General features: G+C 33.0%; 1 protein-coding gene across 2 annotated transcripts in view; it reads left to right on the plus strand.

The window, feature by feature from the left end:
• Window positions 1–27,975, plus strand: part of LOC110992731 (transducin beta-like protein 2) — a 77,840-nt gene that overhangs the window by 13,275 nt on the left and 36,590 nt on the right. The window contains exon 3 of one of the 2 annotated variants that reach the window (XM_022258663.2): window positions 21,110–22,426. The exons of the other annotated variant lie outside the window; for it this stretch is intronic. Coding sequence (XP_022114355.1) covers window positions 21,110–22,269 — 1,160 coding nt within the window. The 3' untranslated portion in view covers window positions 22,270–22,426. Of the gene's footprint in view, window positions 1–21,109; window positions 22,427–27,975 lie in introns of those variants that run through there. 2 annotated transcript variants of the gene reach the window in all.

Here is a 27,975-nt window from a genome sequence, read left to right on the forward strand (position 1 = left end):
TTCACATATTTAATATATATCTTATATAGTATTTTTTATCACCTTATTTCTGGATCAAAAAATTTCACAACCAATATGTGATTATTGCGTCATTAATATTTTATTTTTACGGACTCCCCAACCGTTTCCGTTACTTCCTTATAAACGTATTCGATAACATAGCGTGAATAGATATTACATAAAACGTAATTTGTAATATAAGCGTAATCATGTTGATAACGATATCACGAAGATAACACGTTTCGTGAATCTCAGTATGATAAAGTCTTGTTGCAATGTTAGATTCTATGTACGTTTTGAATTAAAATAATAGTAATTATTCATGCCTCATTTATTTCTTAAAACATTCATCAATATCTACAAAAGATGCAGACACTTAAATTTTATACAAATATAATTAGATTTTTATTTTCCAACTGACTTGACTTTTTTATTTTGGTTTTATTAAATAACAGTATTTACAATTACATATGTATCATACGAGTATATATATAAAAATCAAAATAATCGATTATATTTCAGTCACTGTAAAATATATAGGTAAATTGAGTATTTATTTAAATAATGTACACTTTTTGATTTTTAATGAAATTAATCTATGATATAAAATTAAAAATCATACATTATATTGGCGTGTCAACGCTAACATTATTGAGTATTATTGATTATTGCTATTTATAACGATAAAGGTAAATGAAATGAAATATATTTTTACTATTTGTATAAAATTGCCTAGATTATATCAATGCTACCGCATCGAGCCTACATCATTCTATGATATCAGAGATGACGATGCTGTTTCTAAGGTCAACCCAACCATATGTACAGATAATATTAGATATTTTAGGATAAAATGCTATGTAATTTATGTTAATGAAACGATATTAGTTAACGGTTATATTGATTTCATTTTAAGGAAAACCTTTGAGAGATTGGTCGAAAAGTATTTTATTTTATTGAGCTTTTGTTACTGGATTTACCAGTTGTTATCAAATAAACAAAATTTCAATTTCCGATAATCACATATGTTCAAACGAGGTCAATCAAACACTCGTGAAATTGTAAGGAATAAGATTATATACACGCGCATCCCAGAACACAATTCCCTTGGGGACGACATTTTGTATCGAAGAAGCAGCAAGGGTCCACCAAACGCCCGCTAATATACAAAAAAAAGAAATTGGGGTTAACTATTATGTAATAGTATAACTATCAATAAGTGATACTTAGTCCTTCAATTTCGAAAAAGGATGTTTTGTAATCATCTCAACTTTTTATCTATTTCAAAAATCGGTAGGAGATATACAGTATAACGCGATGTAGATTTTCGAAATAAAATATATTATGTTAAAAAAGGATTAGTCATTTAAAAAAAATTAAAATAGAGCATAGAAAACGATCTGTGCAATTTGTAATACGATGCACGTAAAAGTTCATATACGTAGTACTTTATAAATTCATCCATTATTACAGCTAGAATTGAAACCTGAAAGATTTCCGCATGTTTATGTATGTACAAAATGTTTGCCTTAAATGTGTACCATCATATCTACATCTAAATTAGAATAGTACAAACAAAACACGTCACCAAGTCAAACTAAATGTAGAACAACACACATTGTACTTTATTGTTATCATACATCGTCATGTAGGAGGTACATAAAACTAGATAAAAAACGAAGAAGGAAGTCTAAGCCTTCCTGTTAATTTCGTATTGCCAACGCCATACGAGAGCCGTCTTGAATTTTTATTAGATCTCACACATGTCATCGTATGGGATTATTAAAATCGTGTTTAACGCGTATTTTGACCTTCCATTGTTACTTCGCAAATAGATTGTTAACATACGCTAATTTGGTGCGCACGAACGTTTCCGTAAATGATTTAAAAACCGAAAGTGAATCTTGACTTCCGCTTAGTAACGGGTACAAGTCCCGTATACCTTCAGTGAGGCATACGATTATTTGATGTTTCTTTATACTTTCGGCGTCGCAAACAATAGGTCATTAAAATTTTATTTGGTTAAGGTTTTAGCTTGTTTCTCTGACAGGGTTTAGGGAGTACATCCGATCATGAAAAAGAGTTTACGTCGGGGGAAATAATTTGATTTGATTCTCTTCCAATCTAATTAACTTCTTCAAATAAACTTGATGTCTTTTTTGGACAGCAATAGACGCTGACAACACGTTAAATATATTTATGACATTTGACATGTGTTGAAGCAACTACAAGTCCACGAAGCTATAACAGTGTTGCGTAAATAAGGGTAAGCTTTTAAGGTAAACAAGCTTATGATATAATTAAAATTGCGGATTAAGTGATATAATATATGCGGACGGCGCTCCGAACTACTTTCTCTTGAATTCGGTCGCGAAAGTTGCCTGCCGGCGACTTTCTAAAAGTTCAACGCGATCACGGCTGTGTTATTGTTTTGAAGAGGACCTAGGTAGGGGGCCCACGCATATTCGGGGTCATATGTATTTACTGATGCGTGCGAATTTTGCGTATCATAAGAATAAATAGTCCTTAATGCTGCATTAGTAGCTGGCCCTTACATATAGGTGATCACATCCGTCATCCGCAAATGACAGATAAATCTGAAAACATATCTGCAGATAAAGTTTGTTTTGTGAACGTGATAATGTAAGTAAAGCGCTTAGCCTACAACAAAAGGCAGTCAGACACAATATTTCTTATATAAATTATTAAGTTATTGAGGATAAGTAGAAAGATAAATTAAATGCGATGGGAAAACAAAAGCAATTCTAATAGTACAATTCAAGCGCACGCTATGATTCATTAAAAAATATTGTTTGAATAATTGGGTGTGCCCGATTCGATGATATCTGATAATGATACAATAACATTTATTATTGAAATGCTTATATAGTTTTACCACGAATCTCCGTTTGTAGTTTTTTCCAAACTTTTTGAAGTAATGTAAATTTGAATTCGAAAATGAAATCTTTGTAGCTATAAAGACGACTTACGTAGAAGATTTAGTTTATAAAATCCTAAAATTGCGAAACAATTTTTTACTGAGATAAGTCTAGGAATATTGTTTATTAGGTTTAAAAAGCTGTTTCGAAAGCTTCGTTGGGCCACTTTCACTTGTAATAACTGACGTGGCGATTTATTGAACGTCGTTATTTTGCCTCTAATATGCAATTTTAGCTTTCTAGGCAACTTAGGCAACTTGTAACCATAAGAAACTACTTAGCAATTACTATGAGATAGATTAACAATAATACGCTTAAATAAATACGTATTTACAACCTAAGAATATTTTGAGGAAAATTTACCGTAAAATCAAACCGTACATTTTTAGTACCAAAGTCTGTCCAGAAAAGTTTTGAAAATATTTTATAGCATTCAACTTTATACCTATTTAAAAAAGTTATTTATATTTAATATTAAGTATTATAGACGAAATGTTTTTGTAAAATCGACTCATTTATTATAACACACATGATACTTCAAATATAGCTACAATATTTTTTATAAATTAACAGTTATCAATGTGTTTGTAAGCCGCAAGCAACCTTGTGAAGAGCGTTTTGGTTTACATAAATGCTTTTGGTACTAAATAATGAAACCTTAAAATGGGATAAAAATTGATTCCATTCGGCGATACCATTTAATTTAATTAGACATACTTGATGTAATTCTAATTTGTATCACGATTACTAATTATATTCAAGTAAACAGGTTATTAAAGCATAATTAGAATAATTATCATAATTATTTATATGACATATTTTGCTACCATGAATTGTTTTAAAATGGTAAATAACAATTTTCGCAACCTTTGGTTTTGAGTCTGTATCGTGTTAGTGCTGCCATCTTGTAAGATTTCGCGAATGTCGTTGTTCAGCTGTTATGGTTGGTTGGTTCTTGCCGAGTCAGATAGATGGCGTTAGAAGTGTCTTAATAAATGTACTTTTAAATTCAATACTTCAATACTACACTGTTCTTACAATCTGCCAATGTTATTTTTAAGTAAAACTGTTGATATATTGCGGGTCATGCATATCCATTTGGTTATATCAATTATATAACGCTTTTCCGTAAACCATTGTCCTATCGAATAATTCTAAATATTCAATAATTATAATAATTAATTCTAAATATGTATATTAAAAGCATTTACCATGGGTATTGAAATACGGGTCTAATTGCTGAGGAAATAGCTGCAATGAATATTTCGTTAATTCTATAGTGGTGGATTACCAGACAGGAAGAGACCGAGGTCTGTTGCCATGTCAACGTCACGCGGAAGACAATACAGCCTTGATGATGTGCAGACTTTATTATTCATATTTCGATGATTCTATAGTTTTTGAAAATGCTTTTAATTTTTGGAGTTCCTTACAATCATTAGCCGGACCTAGTCATCCTTTTATACGCAGTATTTAAAAGGTTTATAATATTTTTTTGATTTATGAAAAAACGTTTAATAAAAAAAATTAATTTCCTTGTTTATATTAAGTTAAATAAAAATTAAAATAGTTATTTTACTTATATTTAAAGGAATTTAAATACGTGTATCATATACTAACTCTTGGCGAACAAAACAAAATAGTCTGCATACATAAACAATAAGGTTATGTACGTTAAAACTGTATGCATTTATTTAAATTACATGCGTATCAAGATCAGCTGATCTTGTGTATCGTTAAGTTTACTTTCTACGAACTGTCGGCGCCCGCGCACCTCTGCTGTAACGTTACTTTCACGTTGCAAAATGTTCCGTAATATAATCTCGATATGAGCCATAAATATTTACTTTTATGTTTATTTTTCTGAGAAAGTTTAGCGTTTTAAAAGGAAAATAGTTTAAACGTTTTACATAATCCATAAATTATATGATTTACAATCATTTTATGTATGTGTTTTGATTTCTTGAGTGTGTAGAGTGCAGAATTCTGAGATAATTATATAATTTAATTATTTTATATTTCTTGAAGACATCATGAAAGTTTATAAAAAATGATGTTTTCTTTCAGAATTGTTTGTATTTATTTGTTCAGAATTGTTAGACTACGATTTTGATTCTACAGCTCGAATACAGCCCAATCGCATGTCGCTTTATATATTAACTATTAATGTTTTGCAGTGTTTGCATTAACGTATTATAAGACCAAAAATATATTAGTATATAAAATAGGTTAATGTAGCGGGCATTGCACAAATCGAAAAATTATTTTTAATTTAATATGATTTTTGCTATTCTATAGCGATTTTCCAATGCCCGCTCTATACTTAAATCCCTTTGGCAGATGCTAAGTGTAAGTATCAAATGTCATCGACTGGACCATCAAGATACACATGACAGATCACACGCTTTTTGTTTGCTTGTCGGTGGTGGTAATTTTATATACTTCATTTTGGCTTGTGTATTCATAGAGACGAGCGTTTGTTTGCTGGATATCGATTTTATAATTAATTCAAATTTATTTCCCTTTTTCGGATTTTCTTAAGTTAGAAAGTTAGTTTGTTATCGGATTAGATATTGCGAGTTAAACATTTTCAGATAATGTAAAATACTTAATTGGCCTAATGATACATCAAATTAGGATATATGTAAGGTATTATAATAAATAAATCTTCAATCACAATTTATCCAAGAAATAACCACGAATAGTGCGTTCGATTCTCTCTATATATCAATCAAGTCAACAATATTATTTATGACACATATCGTAATTCTTAAAATCTAGCAGCCCTATAATGAACAGTGCCATTTTTAAAACTGGGGTAATTTTTTGTACTAATTTAAACATCGAACACATCAATGCTGTTTAGAAATAGATATTGTATTACTTCTAAATTGTTGAACAACCTTGAAAAATATTAACCATATTGACAATAATTATCTGATTCAAACAATCCATCACTCAGGCCATTGTGACAATCAAGACTGGAATGCTACTGTATGTGAAATATTATGTTGAAAAGGAAAAAAACATTTATTGGTTAAGGCAACTAGTGGCCTGGTCGGTAAAGCACAGTTGGGATGACCCGGTTTGTTGGGATTGGAATAATTATTTTCCTGTAGGTAATCTTAAAAAATATCATTACGACCGTTAATTACTTAATCCCAGAATAATGAGAGACAATTACGGGCCACTGTCTCCTAAATAAACATTTCCTTGACTTTGGCGCGACGGACGGTCCCTTGTGCATAGACTGTTGCAGGGCAGAGGAATCAGCCATTCACCCACTGAACAGAAACTCTGAGAAATGTGGTCGCTCCGTAAACTTGCGAAATATCCAGGGAACTTATGAGTTTCTTGATGGAAGTAGGCTGGCTTTATTAGCCAGAAGTTTACAAAAAAAGCGCGAACTGAGTCCACACTACATACATACATGGGCTCATGTATTTTCATTTATCATCAGAAAAGTTCAAGAAGGTTTTTTTTTTTTAATTTGCACTTGATTCGTACTCAACTTTATAATTATTAGTTTGTTTGTATCTAGGTGAATAATAAGTAATATTATTAAGCATTGGAACCTACTTAAACGTTAATGGCTAATATTATGTAGTTATCACAGCTCACAACAAATCAGTTGATAATATTTATACAGATAACATTTGTTCTCATTAGGATACCTCAATAGATAACGTATTTTAATGAATTTAAAATAGCTTATACAGTTATATCCGTTAGCCGGAACGACATACTTGAAACAATATGAAAAATTTGACCCTAATTTAAATTTTCATTGTTTGATTTTTTTATTGTTGTAATAAAAGAGTAAAATTGATTTAAATAGATGACCTTATTATGGTTTTCATATTAATATACTTTTTTAGTCAATTTTTTTGAGTTAGATTATTTTTTTATAATACGAAATTATCGTATTATGATGTATTGCCCTCAAATACTTTTTATTAACGGTGTATATTATATACGTAAATGAAAAGATATGAATTAACGCGTTGAATTAACTTGATATTTAAGATTTTAGTAGGCCTTGAAAATATTTCTCATATAACAAATAAATAAGCTTAATTATGCAAAATTATGCTTATATAACTGACATATATTAAAAGTGTTTTCTTTAACAGACATATTATTTCTTTTCATAATAAAAAGAAAGTACGCAATATAAAAATACAACTATTAATAATATTTTAAAATTATAATTATGTAAATTAAATACAGGTGCGCGTACGTTTACTGTACCTAACGGTAACCCTTGTATTTTGCCAGAATTTTAAATGACTTTTACTGAGTTTTCTGGCATCCTTTCAATTACGTGCTTTCATATAACATATATGAGACAATATTACAGATTTTGCAATTGTCAGAGAAAGTAACCCAACGCCTGTTTATATATAGGTAAGTTGATGAGGTTATAAGCATATAAATAAAACAAATGTTTTTTTAAATAATTTATCAGTAAACATAATGGTATTTCTTAAACTGTTTCTCAAACTGCGACTTACGCTGTTTTAATATAGTATAAAGTCTCCTAATAACAAATTTCTTCTATTCTTATATAAAATCCACTAAGAACATAAATAATACCATGGAATAATTAAGAATTGTAATTTCTATTAATGAAATATAAATTACAATGTTAGATTTCATATCAATTATATATGTAAAATAAAAAGAGCAGTGTTAACCTAGTGGCTTGAGCGCGCACCTTGTTGATGTTGTGACATCATTTTATATCAAATATAAGTCTTTAAAACAGATTTGATTATTATTACAATAAAATCTTGAAAATTTCGCATTCTTTAGTTTATGCGTGACGGGTTGTAAATAACTAATCAACGTTAATAATAGTCAAATGGAGGACTCGACTCGCGTAAAGCTTCCATGTGTTTCAAACAAAAATAAATAAAGAACTTGATTTTATTGCAAATATTTCTGACCTTCACGTGTACTTGCCCAACACGTGCCATGGGGCAAATCTTTTTCCGTAACTGACGAACCATTTATGGTGAAACAAGTGTTTTTTTAACGATCGCGTGGCGCTTAAATAATATATACATTTCTTGGTTTTCCAATTATTTTGAGAAATAAGTATTGACATCAAATGATGTTACGCTAATTGCTCCTTGCAGTCCATATTTACACTGCCTTAATAATTATAAGTAATAATATCCAGTGGCGTTACAATCTGAAAGGAATCCTTCCGTTTGCCTCATTATATTTTAAGTGTTTGCCTCATTATATTAAGTTATCAGTCTGTGTACATGTCGTAGATTATTGGGCCTATAACAGATCGCTCACAGTTTGCTTTCACGGAAACTAAATTGGTGCCGTGATTTGAACGCCCGACCTGGGCGGTGGGCTTCGGGTTCGGTGTCGTGGAAGCCTCTAACCCAAGACAAGCAGTCTGCACACTACCTTGGGTACTAAAATCACTGAAATACAGAAAATGACAATTTGGTTGAAGGCTCCTTTTTATCATTAGACAACGATCGTTCTTTTGAAGCTTTGACTAGTTTTTAACATAAGAATCACATTCTATGTAGAAACAGGCACCTTCTCGTGATATAATTTATTCCGACCTTGTTTGTTGCGACTATTTGGCTATAACGACGTTAAATCTAAGTTCCTTGAATATAAATCATACTTTAGTTCAAAATTCATGTGGCTATAGCGACTTTCCATGTTATGCCGAGTTCGGGTGTAGCGATTGTTAATGAATCATATGTAACAAATTCCTAGAAATCCCATGCAGATAGTTCGACCGGAGTCAGCCGCAAAGATTTATTTCTTTCACAAAGATTTCCCCTCTTTTGTTTACATTAACACAGATGATCAGCAAATGTAGAGACCTTTACCTTTTACCTTACCTTTTTTGATTTTTTTATTATTATTTTATTTTTAAAGATATTCTGGTATATTATACCAGTGAATAACTATGTGTACAAATGTTTTCAATAATAAATTAATATAAACTGAACACATTCGTGTCTATCTCAACCACTGCCTGTAACGACTTCTGGATATAACAACGACATAAGAGTGGACCCTTCATCGTCGTTATACGCGATATCCACTGTATTTATAATTAAATAACTTTTTTCTCTTTTATGGAAGGAAATAAAGGTGCCGCTACCCCTGTTAATTATTTCTTTTTTACAATCGTTTTGTAAAGGAAAGCAGTAGCTTAAGGTGAGTCACAACTTTATTGATTCCAAGTTTATTTTACTGACGTCAAGAAATTGGGATTTCTATTAAGCATTGAACTTGGCAATAATTATATACCTGTTTTAAGGTCATGGTTTAAAGCCATCAGCAATTTAAATGAAGTGTAAAATCATTTATTTCACTTTGTTTCCTTATGTATTGTCCTATAAGGCGTCTTTTATCCACTGTATGTAATATTATGGTTAGTCCTCCATTTTATGATTTTTGAAGTACATAATAGGTTTTTTGGCGCGTTTGGGAAAAATGATAAGAGAAAATTAGAAAGGTAGAATTTTTGAAGATTTTTATTGTTTACGCCAAAGAAGTATTAACTTATTATAATCTTACTGATCTCTTCTCCTTCTTCACCCGTTTTTATTATTAATAAAGTATAAAGCGCATGTAAATTACTTTAACCTGCGCCTATATCTTTTATTATTAAGAAAGGCGTTCCAATTTATATTAATAATAATATTCATTTCCAATTCGATTCTAAATATTGAATAATATTAATAACAAATTGTTGCATTCATCGATATTATATGTAATCCAATTACGTGATAAAAATTAATCAAATCTTAGGATTACTTTTTAATATAACGTAAATTTGATAATGATGAATCAATCGTGGAATAGCCATCTTGTCAGCTATAAATGACGAGAATTTGTGTTTACCTCTACGTAATATGGTTACTAGTTTCCTTTTAAATTAATACGTCATTGGCTGTCAAGGAAAATCGAAGTGTATGGGAAAATACCGAATATACAATGAATTATTTTATAGAAGTCCATTTTTAAATTAACTGTAAAGGTTTTACATTAACAAATATTATTGTTGCCTTTTTCAAATAAACCATATACGTGCCCACATATATTCGGCGGTTATGGAACAATACTCTTGTGCTTGTAACAGAAAGTTTATTTTATAGGTCACGAATTTTTTTGATACCTTGTATATCGAGAATAAAGAATGTTTATACAAGTTCGTGAAATGACTCATTACCGAATTTCCTTTGTAACGAATTCAACATAGTAATTGATATTGAATTTTTTTCGGTGAATTAGCGCCAGTCAATTTGCACATAGTCTACAATGAACAGTAACGAGACGAAGGTGAATGACCACGACTTGTTACTAGCACTTGAATTATTTTGCGCGTACATGTAGTCGCGTATATTGTACTTAATACCTCAATTAGCTATATAATGTTTTCCCTTATCACAATGGTGTCACTTTGTTAATAAATAAACGTAACAAAACTTATGATTTCATCATAAAAGGAAGGTACAACTCCATTTAACATATAGTGTATAAACAGTAGTAAGCAGTAGGGGCTAAAACAAGTAAATCACAATTTTACTACTCCCACTGATTAAGAGACTATCTATGGATTAGTTCGGTTTATAGTCTATAATTTAAATAATACAGTGTATAAATACCACGTAATGATATGACGTGGTATTTATTTCGAGTGCGATGTTTTCCCTAAAACGTAAATTGTACGGGTAACATTATAGGTAATGTCAGAAAAAAACCACGTGAGGATGAGTGTAGTTTATGAAAAGTGCAGATAAAAGATATATCAATTAAAATAATTACTGTGTTGTGTAATTTTAAAATAAATTTGAAGAAGTTTTTACACTGACTGCGTTTAAAATATGAGGACAAAACTTTTATAAGCATTTAGGTTCCTTATCTATAATAAATTTGGGATATTATTATTATATTTTTATTCTTCTGAATATTTTATTTATTTAATTATAAGTTAATATTAAAATACGTATTTCATACATATGAAAAATAATGTATTAAAATTATAATTTCATCTTTTTATAATGAGATAAATAATTATTAGCTGATAAATTGTATTTTTTGAAATTATAAGATATTTATTGAGCCCTTAACATAGTTAGCCGAGACAGGATTCCCAAACAGCTGTTCCCTTTTGTATTGACTTTTTTTATTGGCTTTCGACTTGTTTCTCAGAAACCTGTTCTAGGAATGAAGGACCTTTTGACGGATTATATTTTGTAACTTACGGGTCCAAATCCAGGTAAAATTCGTTTGTCTTGTGATTTTTTCATGACTCTGGGACATCCCCAGAATTTTGTTTTTAAAGGAACGGAATTGAGAAGCGTTACGAAATATTTTTTTAAATTACACCTAATACGTAACATATTTATCCTCATATTTTATCTTAACGTATTTTATTGCACTTACCTCTTATACCGTTACTTCATGTTTTAGTTAGTATATGAAGTGACAAACATAAACGATATACTTTTTGTTAGAGGGTAGCTTTTAAATGACTTACGATTATCCCATTTAAAGTTAAAGGTTACTATGAATAAATACATTTCAACGTGTGAAATCAATGTGCAAAACCTTACATCCCAATAATATCGCAATAATGAAATAATTGCAACTATTGGTTAATTTATTGTGTAATTCTTAGGTTAATACATGTTTTCAACTTTAAAGGGCATTTGATTATTAACAAATACCGACATTCGTACTGTTTTATATGTTATAGCTCAATTGAACATGCTCTCAAAGAAATTGCAATCTAAATGCATCTGTTCACTTTCGTTTATTATACATTTGTAATGATAATATAAATTATTTAACTATATTTTATGTGTATATTATAGACTTAACTTTCTACATATCGATTTCTTGATTATTTATTTATTTCATAATCCTACAGCTGATATAAATTATATACACCAAAAAACAGTTATACTAAACATATATACATAACATTTACTAAATGACCCTACAAACACTTATATGTGCACATAAAAATATAAATTTATTCGTGAAATTACCTTAGAGAGAATCCTTACTAGATGATCACTTCTACATTGTTTTAACAAATTGTATTTTCAGTTAAAATTGTCTATGGCAACATTCCCAGTATTATGGATATGCCCTTACCGACACGTGAACGCTTCAAAATACTGGCAATTTGCCGAGCTCTTCGGGAAATCCGCGACATGCCTTGTAAAATTCAATATCGACCTTTATTTTTAATCACCGCTAAATATAGAGAAATATCAGATTTTGTCGTCACGATATTATGACGCGAGGAATTGTGTAGTAAATAAACTTGTTTGTTGAATACTTGATGTTTAATGTTTGATGACGCCAGAGGAATCAACGAGATATAATAATATTTATTTGTCTATTACTAGGATCTGGACGTACTCGAATATAGGTTTTCGCAGGGCTTTTAAAGATTTATATTGTGATTTTGTTTCAATAGAGGAAAATCACGCGTTTCTTGATGCCTTGTATTAGCGTTGTTTCCTCATTTAGTATGGAATTAGACTACAAAACTTAGAAACAATAGCCAATTAAATTACCACATATTCTACTACAGTATAGTTTCCTAATTTAAATAGTTTTTGATCGGTGAACAATAAAGTAGAGAAATCTTATAAATTCATATACGAAATATCTGGACAGGATTTCCAACGGAGCTATTTTTGACTTTGCAGTTGGTTGGGATTTGAGTTTCCTGTTATTCACACAAAGAGCTCGTAGAAATGAAAACTTCTGCACGTTTTTCCTTGGAAATCTAAATGAAACGATCACGTTGCTTTTACGTATAGCCTTTTTTCAGTTTTCTTTTTTTTTTAGCTTGTAATTTACAGTAGGTTATTTGCATTTATATACAGATTTAATCATGGAATTATTGTTTTATAGCGTTATTGTATACTTTATAGTAGTAAATGGTTGTATGAATGGTCTATTAATTTCAATCTAAATTCTTCAAGCGTCTTGTCTTTAATGTCAAAATAAACCAACTAGCAGACAAAAAACCTTACATTATGCTTCTCCAAGAACATGTTAAATGCTGAATAAATCCAACTAATAATCCTAATTAAATTATAATAGATTTTAAACAAACATGCAATCGTAAAATATTTACATTCGAGACGACACTGCACGTTTCATTTGTTTATATCACGTGTCGTAAATAGACGTGTCAAAGTTTTCAAAGCAGATATGGCGTACTGCGTAGTACTTTATAGATAAGCGGGCAATGGGCATATGGGAACACTGTACGATGAAAATAGACCAAGCGTCTAGTTATGATAACGTGTTTACGACAAATGTTGATGCTCTTTTGTTCGTATCGGAGCCCGTCGTTGAGAGCTGAAAAAGCACATATTTATATAATGATAAGAGCTTTTCGCTCGGCTTTGACATCGTTGGTAACTGAGTGATAAAAATATAATTTAGCAGATTAGATAGCGATTTTGATGATTGTGGCAAGACAATTACAATAGCGGCCTCTGTTTTGAAACTGGTAACCCTGGTGTTAACGTCTTCCAAGCAACGGATTGGGATTGCCGGTAGATGAGTCGACAGTAGCGTGGAATCAGTGAATCACTATTGACTATAATGCAAATTCCATTGTGTGACACAATTGAGGGTAATGAAACATTTGTATAAACGATAAGAAATCATATTCAGAACAAAGTAAATCACGGAAGAGGTGTTGAAAATATTTTGAAAGAAAATTACGACTAAGTGAACAGAAAAACAAAGACATTAACCAATGGAGTTTATATGAATCATTTTAGTATTGTCGACATACGTAGTCCTTACTACAATTATGTGTCGGAGCAATGGCGCTGGTATCAGCTGCCATTTTTATTATAATTTAATAACAACAAAGTCAAATTAGTTCAAAACAGTTTATCTGGTTTGCCAATACGTGTTAATAAATCTAAAAATTAACAGATTTTTCGATAGTCTGCAGTGATATGCTGTTGGAGTCTCCATTGGTCGTTAAGGTAAACTATTATATAATAATATTATAGTTTACCTTACCTACGAAATTTAATGACCACTGATTAAAAACGACATAAAACTGTTAAAGCGTTGTGGCTTTCAATCTTTTACACAAAACGAAATCTTCTACTTGGGTAAATTTCATATAATCTTTATTCACATTTCTATGACACTCATTTACAAAGTTGTAGCTTAACAGGATTTGTCTCTAGGTAATTCCATAAACGTTAATTTTTATCCTGTATCCACTAAAAATCCAAGCAAAGATGTAGTTTTTGTTTTAGTAGGGGAGCCCAAGAGGGGATTTCGGGATTTACTCAAGCGCGGCAGATTAATATACAGGGCTATACCTTGTACCCGGTTAAGTACCTCCACCAAATATAAGGCCCATATATAAGGCCGCCCTTGAAGGATACAGGATCAGATTAGTAAAAAAAAATTGATCATCAGACATTCTCGAGCGCGTCAGATTAAGGTAGTGTGAGTTAATCACATCCTAAAAAGTGTATATTCCACTAATCTGACAATTTGAGAGTGACGTAAAGAGAGGGGAGGGCAGCAAAGTTGTAAAAAAAAAACATCATCTTGACATTCTCGAGCGTAGCTAATTTTTTTTTTATTTTAAATGAAATAATTCAAGAATATTGAAAAATATATAATCTGACGATTTCCGCAAGCCGAAATAACAAAATTTCGTCGATAAAGTTTGTGCGATAAACGCGTGCAGCTGCGTGATGCCTACATTTCCTTCTCCGCGTTTCCCTCAAAATTAGATTTCATGTGAATTTGAACCGATTAGGACCGATAGATTTTGAGAAATTTTGAAAAATCTAAAAAAATAACAATTTGTTTTTTTGAAAGTGTTTTTTTGCAATAACTTTTAAACGGCTTTATCCATCAACTTCAAAAACTAATCCACCTTTAAGCTTGAAAAACGACGTCGATCGCCACCAAACTGGTCAAAATCGGTTGATTCGTTCGAGAGATATCGTGAACGAAAGAAAACCGAAAAAAGTGTTTCTATCACATAACTTCGACATTTCATATCGGATTATCGTTTTTGATGAAATTAAATAATTAGAGCTTAAAAAATGCGTCGATCGCCGTCAACTGCGAGAAAATTGCTTGATCCATTCAAAAGTTATTGGGGTTTGAAAATTTCAAAAATAGTGTTCTATGAAACTTCTATCAGACTTTCGAGCTGGGAGAACTCAAACGCATAGAAATATTATTTCTTTGAACTCAGCGAACTCATAAGTACAATTTTAAGCGCCCAGGAATGGAATTGCAGGGATGGCCTTTAGGGTGAACCGTTTTTCTAATATTTTTTTTGTCAGATCAGGCAAATCCCTCTAGATAATCGTCAGATTATGAGACAGTACGTTTAGAATATAAATCTGAACCATATATATCTTAATCTGACGCGCTCGAGTATTTCAAAATGGCGAATTTTTTTTGCACATTATAATAATGGCTGCGAGTTTGCGTCAGATCGAAATCGTCAGATTATTGAATGAGAGCTTTTTTTTTGGTGCACTTAACACCCCCTTAGAAAACCTGACGCGCTCGATTAAATTTTTTTTTTTTTCATTTTTAACTCTTACGTACAACCACCCCCATCATGCAAATGATCAGATTAACATACGTACATTATTAAAAATACGTAGGACATTGATGCTATCAATATCTGACGCGCTCGAGTATGTCCATGCAACAGTTTTTTTTTACATATTTAAACATCTATAGCCGCTTTCCCCACCGATGAAAAGGTATATATCATATAACATTTTTTTCTTCTTATCATCTAAGCTTTGCAACCCAATAGGTCTCCACGACGCTCGAGTAAATCCCCATTTAGCATCGTGGGCTCCCCTACCATTTACTTAAACTTGCTTCGATATGTGAGGGCATAAGTAAACATGTCTCATGTATGCTCGTGCGTGAGAAGGCGGTACCGCTGGGCATGCGTCCAACGTTACTTTTCCGGTTAAGTAAACACGTTTGAACATGACTGTCCACTACCGTTACGTATAGATGCCAACATCTAGTCAAGAAATGTGGATTAGAATTTTGAGTTTTAATAAGCGTTCACAGCACAATTGTTATCAAACAACTATGTGTATTAAATACAGAATACTATGGAATAATGGAATGTAGTTATTTGAAATTTATATTTCGTGGAATTTCCATTTAAATCTGATTGCAAAGGTATATGCGGTGTCTGATAGAAAACCCTTTTGAGACTTGTAAGTTTTTGCCTCACTTTTCAACTCTCAAAATTGTTTGGGTTTGCAATAATCATACCGTACCATTTCCTTTAAGGTAGGCAATGCAACCGTAAGCCTCCTGACGTTGCAGGTATTCTTGGGCAACGGATTAAACTTATTTCAAAGTGCCGACTGTTCGTTTGCCTCCAGACGCTTCTTTTCAATATATAAATGTGACAATGAAGTTTGACCGGAACAGTCAACTACCATTAAATTTCTCCAGGCTCAAATTTAGGAACCCGAATTAAAAAAAATCAGTGCGTGACCGACTAAGATACGGTTGAAAACGAATTACGTGACTTAATGGGTAAAAATTATTTGCCGTTCGACTTCCTTGACCCACTTGACGTTGAAATTGGCCAAGCTACTTTCACCATAAACGTCATCTCATTACAATAATGACCTAATGCCGGTTCGCTTCTTCGATAGGGCCTATTTTACGTTAATCTAGCTACGAAGAAGATTTGTGTGTATTTAACTTTCGGTACCATAATAGATTTAATACCATCTCTTCCACTTGATCATGTTCAACGATGAGCATTGTCATCGTCGACGACCTTTCGTCCCTTTCGGCGCCGCTTGATATCTTGATTCTACGTAGAAATGACAGGTCCCTCTGCATCTTCTTCTACATTTACCATGGTACTCAGAAGAGTTGTTCGGATAATACCTGAAGTTGAGTCTTATCATCGGACGTCGAGGCATAATACGAAATTCCACCCGTATCACATCGATTTCCGTTATTCATCTTAGCATTATTTACGTTAGATACTATTTTAATTAGGGTCCTTTTAGTAAAGGCGTTCGAATTATTTAAAAGTCGATAAGGCATGGAGTGTCCATGGTCGGGGCGGTATCACTTGACAGCAGCCTGCCCCTTTGCCCTGTTATATTAAAAAATGAATATTAGAGCAAAGTATTCCCTTTATCATATCATCGGAGTCATGAAAACCTTTAAACGTATCGGTTTATTTTATATTAGTAGTATTGCGAAATCAGTATTTCTGGTCGTCTACCGTCTACTGAATGTCTATAATATATAGAATAATGTATTAAAAGAAGTTCAGTTATAAATACTAAAATAAATATTTTAGTTATATTTGTTAAAGCGCTGTTATTTTATTAAGGTATATATATTTCTTTTATTTATTTATCATAGAATCAAGGTGCATGTCTGCCTACGGAATAGGAAATGCAATTAACCCACTTATAAAAACTGAGGTTTTTACATCTGGTTTTAAATTAGATTATACAAAAATTATTAAAGATGATTAAATTTTATATTTTTATAACGCAATATTATATTCACAAAATAAACACACAACACACACACTCAACTATACGGAATTAAATTTGTTACATTATTTACATAACTCGACGTTTCGAGTGAAGAAATTGTATTTTAATGTGTAGTACGTGTAAATCAAAGACAAAACACGACTTATTTGGGTTTTGAGATCTAGAATAGTATAACACTGATACAATCCACTTCAATTCGATTTGCTTTAATTTATATCTATTAATTTTAAATCTTTAATAATCGATGTTCTATTGATACGTTAAATCAAACTAGTTACTATGTTTCATTGTGACACAAAAGGTAAGATTTAAATCGAGACTGCACTAAGCATGTCTCCCAGTATTTAGCTGAAACTTAATAACGGATATAAACAATTTGAATATAAAACCTGATCATTTACTAATTGTCTCTAAACTGAAAGAAGTCTTTATTAAAGATAGAATTAGTTAAAATGGTTACAATTTTTGTATTAAAGGATTCCTTCCTTAAAAACCAAAAAGGATTGGTTTAAGTCCAATTACTTTAACGTGAGGGTTTTTGGTGTGATTTAGTTTTTATTAATAAAAAGTTAATATGCGAAATTATATTATAATTTTACAAATATTTTTGCGAGTAAATACAATTAGGATGAAATTACTCTCGACTAATCTTTTGAGATCGTTCATGTATTATAATCTCCTTAGCATTCGTTAGGATATGTTTTTAGTTCCGGTAAGGTTCTCTCACCGTGGCCTACTAACCGCAATGTTAAGGTAACTAAAACATACAATATACAGACAAAGAACTACGTCACATATGAATGAATTAACACAAGATACTCTATTGTAAAGCCCACACGTTTACAATACGTGACATTAACAAATACATAATATTGAAAAAGATTGTGATTATTCAAGATGTTTATTAGCTGATACAACAAAAACAAATTGTCTCTGGTACTGTTCGAATAATTGCACTAAATTAGTTCTAGAATCCCATAAAGGGCCAGGAACAACACGTGTTATTTTAAGTTCTATAATTCAGTGGATAGTAATCGTCTAAATGGGATTACGTGGCCATTTTCTTAAATATACCAAAGATTCTTTATTGCGGTAGTAAAAGGCTTATACAATAGTTTAGAAATGGTTGTGTATTATCTTATCAATTGTTTAGTATGTCTTTGTTAAAAATATAAAAGAGCAGGTAAAGCGGTTTAAATCTTAAATTGGCTTTCAGAATCTATTTTTAAAACAATTGCATACTTAGTGTAGGTACATTTAAATAATATTGAGAAATGTCTTAACGTTAATACATTTATATATCTTTTATTATGGATATAAATGTGTTTTTTTTACATATACATAACTCGAATCGAGTAACTTAAGGATATTATTAAGTACTCTGCAATTATAACATGTTCGATTACTATTACTAGCTTTTACATTTGTGATGAATAAAATATTGAGTGATGTCTTGTGGCGATAATACGATAAAGCACAGACATCTGCGTCTTTCTATGATTTTAAATAAAGATTTTATGCACTGTTGTATATATTTGTTGGTTACCATAAATATATTCATAGACATAATTCTTCGAGACATGGCATAAAAACGCGTGTGCTAGATAGGTATTTCTAATAGTGTTTGTAGGAATGATCATTCGGTACCGTTGATGCTCTGACACCGTTTCGAAGGTTATCGGAGTCAGCGACCAGCGCCCACATGTTTGTATAAGCACACATGCGTAGTACGCAAGTGATACATCGATGAAGTTTTAGTAGTCAACCTGTAATTTGTACTATAAGTGTCGTTTCTTAATACTGTTTTATATCTTATTTTAACTATGTATAATGTAATAAATGTAAATATAAATCTTGGCTATAGTTTAATTACTTTTCTTGACTTCATTATTAGTAGGTCTTAAATATTTAGAGTTTATGCGTAAATAAATAAATCATGTTCAAAAACTAAGGATACTGAAACTGTATTATGAATCATTAAGCAAAGCATTTGGTATTTCGTATAGATTTTAGTAGATGTCACGTTGAACGATCATAAAATACAGCTTTAGATTAATGTACCGAAAACCTTGGCAGCCGTTCGATGAACTTTCCGAATCGGGTTCATGTAAGTTCGCTAGCCTTCGTTCCTTTAAACGGGTTTACAAATTTTTATATATTTAGACGATATTGTTTACTTATTTAAACAGAAAATTGGATCTATATAAACGTATGCAATGTCGCTGCTAGAGCTATATTAATGGGTGACCTGTTTTTAATACTTATACACTATCTTAAAGACTTTTGTTAAAAAGTTGTATATGGCTCATGAAAATTCTCTCGTATATGCCTGGACTCTATCAACGATGTGTAGTAGCTAATTATGGGTTAAGTGGGACACGTACAATGTGTTAAATTAGGTCGAAAGCGTTGAGTTAGTTGTTTTCATACATTTCATAATATCTCTCCCAATTGCAAATGCTTATGACGTATTTAACAAACGTGTTGATCTGCGCGAACGTGATCTGGACCTCGCGTTGGTCATCCTTTGTTGACGCAACATTTCGCGCTGTTATGTATTAACAAAATCATTGACGGATTTGGGGGGACGTGAAGCTTTTTTTCGACTAATAACAATTATACTAAATCGTATTTTTATATAACACAGATAATTACGATTTCATAACGATTACGTATGAGAGAAATTCGCGGATGGTTGGCCATTTTATATCTTTTTGCCTTATCTTTGTCTGTTTTGCCGGATGATTTTTTATTCTAATATCGGGCGATATGTATACTACGATATGTATACTATAAATTATATTTATAGCAGTAAGAGCAATGCCCGTCCTTTCCCGACAATCTCGTGAACACTATCATGTAAACAAAACATTAGAATAATACGCGTGTATTTTTACACTATTCTACGCAGTTTGACTTACAATATCGATAACCTTGTTTAGTTAATTTATTAATGAGCTATTAACTAATGAGACCATAAAATATCGTTTACCTGATTGAACCTACTTTAGCTTAATGCTTGGTAATTATTCTTAAGGCATTCTAAGTAGAATTTGTGTTATTGAATATTACTTTAAAGCTATTTAGCTAATATTTCCCTCATTCTCAGAATTACATGATAAAATTAATTTTCAAGGCTGTAGTTCTAGGTCAAGGCGTATATTTAATCAATTTAAATATGGTTTTTTGCTCAGTAGCTTATAAACTTTCTTACAAACTGTAGACACTAAATTGCTTAGTTAATTGCGGAAAATTCATTTTATTGCTACAATGTATATAAAAAGACATAAAGGCTAACAAGAGGGTTAATTGTCTTAACTCGTATTTCTACAGAAAGTAGTTTATTATTGTTTAGAAAAATGAGAATAGGCTGGTCGATCGGCAGGTCCCGTTAATGAACGCGCTACCTACGTGACGTATAAAGCGTGGGCCGCCCCGCCACCTCGCCATTAGTAAAGCGCCCGCGCGCGCGATTGCACGTACTTATCGTCTCCAGCTCCGCGCTCGCTCGCTCTCTCTATGTGTATACAAGCCCAGCAAGAAAGATGCATTTCTGTACTCATTGGCACGATTGGTTTTATCAAGAGCCCAACGTTGCGGTGGACCCTGCCGGCGCTGCAGCACGGCGGCGCAAGCCCCGCGATAGACGCCGCTCCCCGCCCGCGCCGCCGACGTCGACGCCGCAGAGGATCTCCGCCGAAGAATTAGCCGAGGCCCTACGTCCGCATCTGCTATCCCCAAAGCGGATGTGGGCCCTGGGCTACCCCTTGGAGATAGAGCCCAACTCGTCCAAGGCCGTGGTGTATATTAACCCGCCGCCTCGGCCTCGACCTCCACAATTTACATCGTTTGACGTAAACGCGCCGGAATTCGTTCCCGGTGGATCCCAAAGTGACAGTGGCAGGGGTTCGTGGGGATCGACCCCCCGCTCCGAAAGTGATGAAGAAGCGGATGCAGTGGAACATTTATGTGTGCGTTGTGATAAAATGTTTAGAGTAACTCGTGACGGCGAATATGTTTTTGAAGACAGTTGTGTGTATCATTGGGGACGTATTAGCAGCGATTCTCGCCACACATGCTGCGATGCGCCTTTCGGTTCGAGAGGATGTAGTGCGGCGCGCTTCCACGTATGGAGCGGAACTAAGCCTGGCATGAATGGACCACTTGAAGGATATGTCCGTGCTCGATCACCAAGAGGAGGTATTTATGCGATAGATACAGAGATGTGCTACACAACGGCTGGTCTCGAGTTGGCCAGTATTGCCGTGATAGCAGCAGATGGTCGACTTGTGTACAGGTCGCTAGTAAAACCCAGCTTCCCGGTGGTCGACCACAACACACGCTTCTCAGGCATCAGGCCGCGCGACTTGGCGCGCGCGACTAAGACGCTAAGAGATGTTCAAAACGATATACTTGGATTCATCGGAAACGATACAATATTGATCGGGCACGCCTTAGACAACGACCTCAGAGCTTTAAAGTTATTGCACAGTGCAGTTGTGGATACTTGTGCATTATATCCTCACTCTCGAGGCTTTCCGCTACGTCGATCTCTACGGGCTCTTTCGCAAGAGTTGCTCGGCCGTAGTGTGCAGCGAAGTAGCTCCGGCCACTCGCCCCTTGAAGACGCTCGCGCAGCCATGGACCTGGTTCTCCTGAAGGTGCACGAGGAACGCGCACAACAAGTCCTTACGAATCCACACCCAATTCTACAACCTTACGACCCTCTTATTTGTGCCGCCTAACTTAAATGATAATTGACAAGTTTGTTTGTAAACAAATGCTGAAAAGTTTTATGCATGATTCTCAATGAATATAGACGTATATTACGTTGACGGAGCGCGCGTACCAAGGTATGTGCCTTCGAATTGCTCCATCGCAATAAACGTAATATTTTTTTAATAAAGTTGTTTTCTTTCTCTATCTTACACATTTAGAGCAGTTGACATGTTGTTGCATGTAATCTGGGAAAAAACGTAAACATAAATATTATGAATATGTATAGCGTCAATCGCATTATGATTAATACACAACGCATACAGCTGTTCTCTATAGCCGTCATATGACAGACACTTTCACTCAGCTGGTTTCTATTAGCAACATAATGGGCGAGTGTTGCGAGCGTGTATATTACGGGGTGATTGGGGTTCATGAAAGGCTTATCTGTGCTATTTATAGGTATGGCTTTAAAGATTATGTTTTTCTATATAGTATTTTGTTTATTTTTGGGGTTTACAGTTAAAAGTAAGTAGTTGTTTCATGGATATTATGACACATGTTGAGTGTAAATTTAGGTGATTTTTTATGAAAGTAAAGAACAGTTTTCTCAGGAAAATATCACATGATAAACAGATGAGTTATGATAACATCTTTACAATCTCGATAATGAGTCGATGTTGCCGGTAATTATGACTAAGCATAAAGGATGTGAATACAGAATTTTATTTTTTCTCAGCTGACTCAGCCAGAATACCTTGGCTTCTAAGTAGGACGGCTCAAGCGTGTGTTCATCCTCATATTATATTTCAAGGCGTTTCGTCACACGACTGAGTTACACTAAGCATAACAAAGGTTACTCTTTAAGTATTTTATTCATAATGGACAGTCAGCGAGCGACCGTGCACTCTGAAGCGAGTTACATAAAGCTTACGTAAACTAATGACGAAATCTCCACTTGATGAGCACACCTAATTATTTCAAGCAACTAACGAAACCGCACCATTTACTTATCTGATATCTAAGTACACATCGTTAGTAACGCACACAACGATACACTTTATTAGTTCTAATTCAGCTGATAATTCAACGGCATGCAACTCGGTGATTGTGCGGAATACAGGGCATTGTGTGTAGGTAAGGTGATCTCGAATCTGGACGGTTTTAACAAGGTCAATTGTCACTTCGGCGTAAACACTCAAGATGTCGGATCACCAAATGAGTGCATCGGCCAGGAAAGAGTAATGCCCTCGCGTCCGGGCGGCGTAAGTATCTTGTTGTTTCGCCGAAAATTATCGTAAAACATTTGCTCTGATAAAATATCGTCTTACGTACTCCTCCTTCGTATCTAATAAGCCCAAAAGGCCATTTAGCACGATATAATTATGTTTCCTCATTTGATAGGAATGATAAAAGTAAAGGCAAATAGAACGGACTATCTTATCGCTTACGCCATAATATTTTCTTGAATTTGATACATAGATATGAATATAAATAGCTTATTAAAGCATGCCAGCATTTATCATGTAATCGTATTAAGTCTTATGCCAAATATTGTGAGCAATATGGTGTTACGTGTATTTTCAATAAATTTGTTAGTCACTGCTTCCGAGAATTAGTTGTGGGCATGTCCCAGTCACATCGAACGAGTTCAAAGTCCAGGTTATGTTTAATAGCGATTTCTATACATAATTTATTCAACACTGACCTAGTTTGTGCCGGTCTGAGTTTATTTTGTGATATCTAAGTTAAATTAGTTTTAGATGTCTGCAGGTTTGAACTTTGAAATTATTATAGGCATCGTGGTCGGTTTAGAATACCGTTAACATTTTAATAATTCCCATATTAGATTATGCTATCCCAGTTAAATGAGATATAATTGATTCTGTTCATTAATTATCGTTGTAACCACATAACCTAGTTTAAATCGGTATTTGTAATCATAAGCCTTTAATGCGTGGGCTTCATAAATCTTGTACTAAGACAAGATTACCGAATTTGAATTTCGTATTCAAATGTTTAATGTTTAGCAAAGATTTGTACAATACAGAACAATATTGGTATGGCCGTGGCGCCTCGCAGTACGCCCCCACAGAGTCTTTCACAATAAGTTGCACAGTCTCTTTCGACATAGCCGACACACCTACGTCCCTACCGAACCACCATGACACCACATAACCTATCATCGTTCAACGTCAACGTTATTTCCCTTCTTAGTATACTTTATTTTAATTGCCTCACAGTCCTAAGAGTTGTCCTCACGTCGTTTATGAGTCGACCTTTTAAACTAAATATTTTATTAAGAAAGGAAGGCATGATAACGTAATCGACGCCGTGTGTGGAAGTGGAAGGAAGAAGAAATAGGAAGTGATCAAAATGATCCTACAGAGAAGGTAATGTAAACGAGTTTATTAAGAAAATATGTACACATCTTAATTAAACATTTGCATAAAACCTTTGAGCTGAGCCCCGGACCTTGAATTTATACGACTAGTTTTTGTTAAAATAAGCTTGTTATGTGAGCCAATGTTAGCGATTATTTATAAACACATATACAGATGGCTGTTGGAGGTTCAAGTTTTTTGTCTGCAATAACTTCCTAGTTCCCTTGAAGGTACATTGAACCATGTTGAACTAAAACAGCGATGGTTAATACCCATTGCAAATTGCAAATTTCGTTATCGTATTGATTCTAGAGCTTATCAAATGTAGGTCAAACAGTCTTAAACTTTTAATATATCGGTCCAGAAACATGTATGTGACGTGAGGTTATATAGATAATGAGTATTTTAAGATATATGTATAATAAAAATATGTTTAGAGGTATCTAATGTAATACCTGTTTTATTCTTTCAAAGCGGGGTTGCAAATAAATGTCGGTTTGGATGGCACAAAAACCTCATTACCCATGTCATGTAAAAAATGATTTGTTAAAAGAAATCTTAAACTAGTATGTGAGGTTATAGATTTTTTGTCTCTGTCTATAGCACGTTGGTTCAATAAAACAAGAAAAAATAGAATCACACTGTACTAAAACAATTTTACATGTTATTAAAAAAAAACATCGTAAGGTATTATTATTAAAGGCACAATACACATGTTATTAAACCCTCAATGGTCGACTAAAAAGTCCTGGCGAGTGAATCAGGTTAGTGAAGGTAAACAGGTTAGGATTACAAAAGCATTCCAAGAGAAGCCAAAGGATGTTCTATACGTTTTTGTTAAGGTGAACGAATTTTTAAAATAAGATCAGCATGAAACAAAAACGAGTCACTAGTTTTTTGTGGAGTGATTTCATCATTACATATGTTCTACCTCGCTAGTCGTACTATAATTATTGCTAAGTTTTTTGTGTCACGTATATCTACCGCTTGAACTAAGGAGTAATAATGATTTAATTAATGTACAAATAAGTAAAACATCAACGTTTTATTCCGAAAAAGTCTGAATGGATGAAGTCACAGCAAAGAAATTATTAAATAAAAGAAAATGTATGAAATTCAAGCTAATATTTTTAATAGATTTAATAGATTTAATTTACTTTAAAGCCGATTCTATAAAAAAAATATTAATAATGCGATAAACAGTGAATCACTAACCGACACGCGGTGCATGGTTTAACGTATATTTCCTTAACATAATATTATGTTAATTCAGGTGAAGAAGAAAAAACTAACAATTTCCGTTTCTTCTGTCCCTTAGCTTATAATTTACTTACTGGATGTGATTTTTCCCCGGATATTGCGTCAGGTGGGCTGTAGACGGTTATTGACGTCATCCTCGTACTTTGAGGAAAATCGAGAATTGCATATTGCGTGAGTGAATTGATATCATCTAGCTGGTATTGATTATTGGGAATACATAGTTGTTACAGTTGCTACCGCTGTAAGTATAGGTTTTATTATACTGATACAAGAGTTCACAAAGGAATTAAATATACTAAATTAAATTTACTAAGAATAGATACAGGAATATCGTACCTCACCTAGTATATTCTGACAAGCGCTTTATGTTTTCATTATTTCTTTGAAGATAATTGTATAATGATAACAACATTTAGATCGATGCCTTGCTAATGTAGTACTGATGAAGAGTCTTTTACTAACTTATTTTTACTCATTAGAGTGCTAAATATGAGTGCAGAACATGAATGTTTCCAAAATTATATCTGGTAAGTATAGGTATTCCTTATTATTACAGGTATATGTGGTTATATATATATAATACATACTATTACAAGTTCACCCTCAAATATTCCTAACAAGATACAATTTAGTTAGTGATAGTAATTGTCAAGAAGCACGCTATATTACCGAGTATATAACTCTATTTACATAGATGATCGGAAGAAGGAACCTACTTTCACTTTAGGAAATAATGAATCTGTTCTTACGCATAATCATAAAATCTAGATTACATTAGAAAATGACTAATGAAATGACGGAAACAACAACACACATTAATCATATTTATCATGATAACTTTCATACAATTTCTCGCTAAAGATGTCGATTGAGTTTTATAGTTCACTAGAAATTGATGAAAAATGATTTTGTGACGGTGAAAACTCTTGCAAAACCCACTTTAGTTTGATTACTGTAAATTAAACATATGTTTAATTGAAATTATCTGGTTTTTCTAGTTAAAAGCGATATTTAATTAAGTTTAAGGAAGGAATTAACTGGGCAGAAGTGAAAAAATCTACGGAAATTGGACTGACAACTATTGCTAATTGGCTTGATTTCCACCTTTTGTCTCTCAATAAAGAGAAAACTAACTATATATGTTTCAGAATTTCTAATCGAACGCAACCACCTAAAGATTTTAAAATTAAATTACATAACTGCGATATGCAAAGTGTCGGTAACTGCCCCTGTCCGCCAATTACAAAAGTTAGCTCTACCAAATACTTAGGCATTCACATAGACGAACGGCTATCATGGTATCCTCATATAGAGTCCATGACTGGTAGATTACGGAAATTTACATACATCTTTAAAATTTTGCGATACATCACATCGTATGTAATACTTGAAAGAATTTACACAGCACTCGTTCAGACCGTATTAACATATTGCATAAACATATGGGGTGCGGCCAATAAAACAATTTTTTTGGAATTGGAACGGGGACATAGGGCTCTTTTAAAAGTGATGCTGTTCCGGCCATACAGATTCCCATCGGAAGAGCTCTATCATCTTAGCAAATTACTTTCCGTTAGGAAGCTGTTTGTCCTGAATCTAATTTTAAAAACCCACAGAGCGCTCCCGTTTGAGAATAGGCTGGTCTTAAAAAGAAATAGGGATGTTGTAGTCGGTCAGACCGTAAGGACCGACTTCGCTAGACGCAATATGCAAGCAGCCTATTTATATAATAAATTAAATAGGCTGCTTAACATCTACCCTCTCACCGCCTACAACCTAAAAACCCGAATAAAAGACTGGCTTATTATCACGCCTTATGCAGTATTAGAACTGCTTTTGAGACCCATGATTTAAATAGCTACACGTTACTCATTCACTCACCTACTCACTCATTCATTCACTCACCTACTCACTCACTCATTCACTCTCTCACACACTTACTCATGCACAAAATCAGGTGTGATGATAACGGTTTAACAAGTTAAAAATAAAAAGGAAATGAACTGGATAAATTATTTTATGTAATTAACTTTGTTATGGAAGAGCTGGGAACCCTAACACAGGTATATTTACTTAAAAGGGTTCCCAAAT

Source organism: Pieris rapae, chromosome 4 (genome assembly GCF_905147795.1).
Source record: "Pieris rapae chromosome 4, ilPieRapa1.1, whole genome shotgun sequence".
Lineage (NCBI taxonomy): Eukaryota > Metazoa > Arthropoda > Insecta > Lepidoptera > Pieridae > Pieris > Pieris rapae.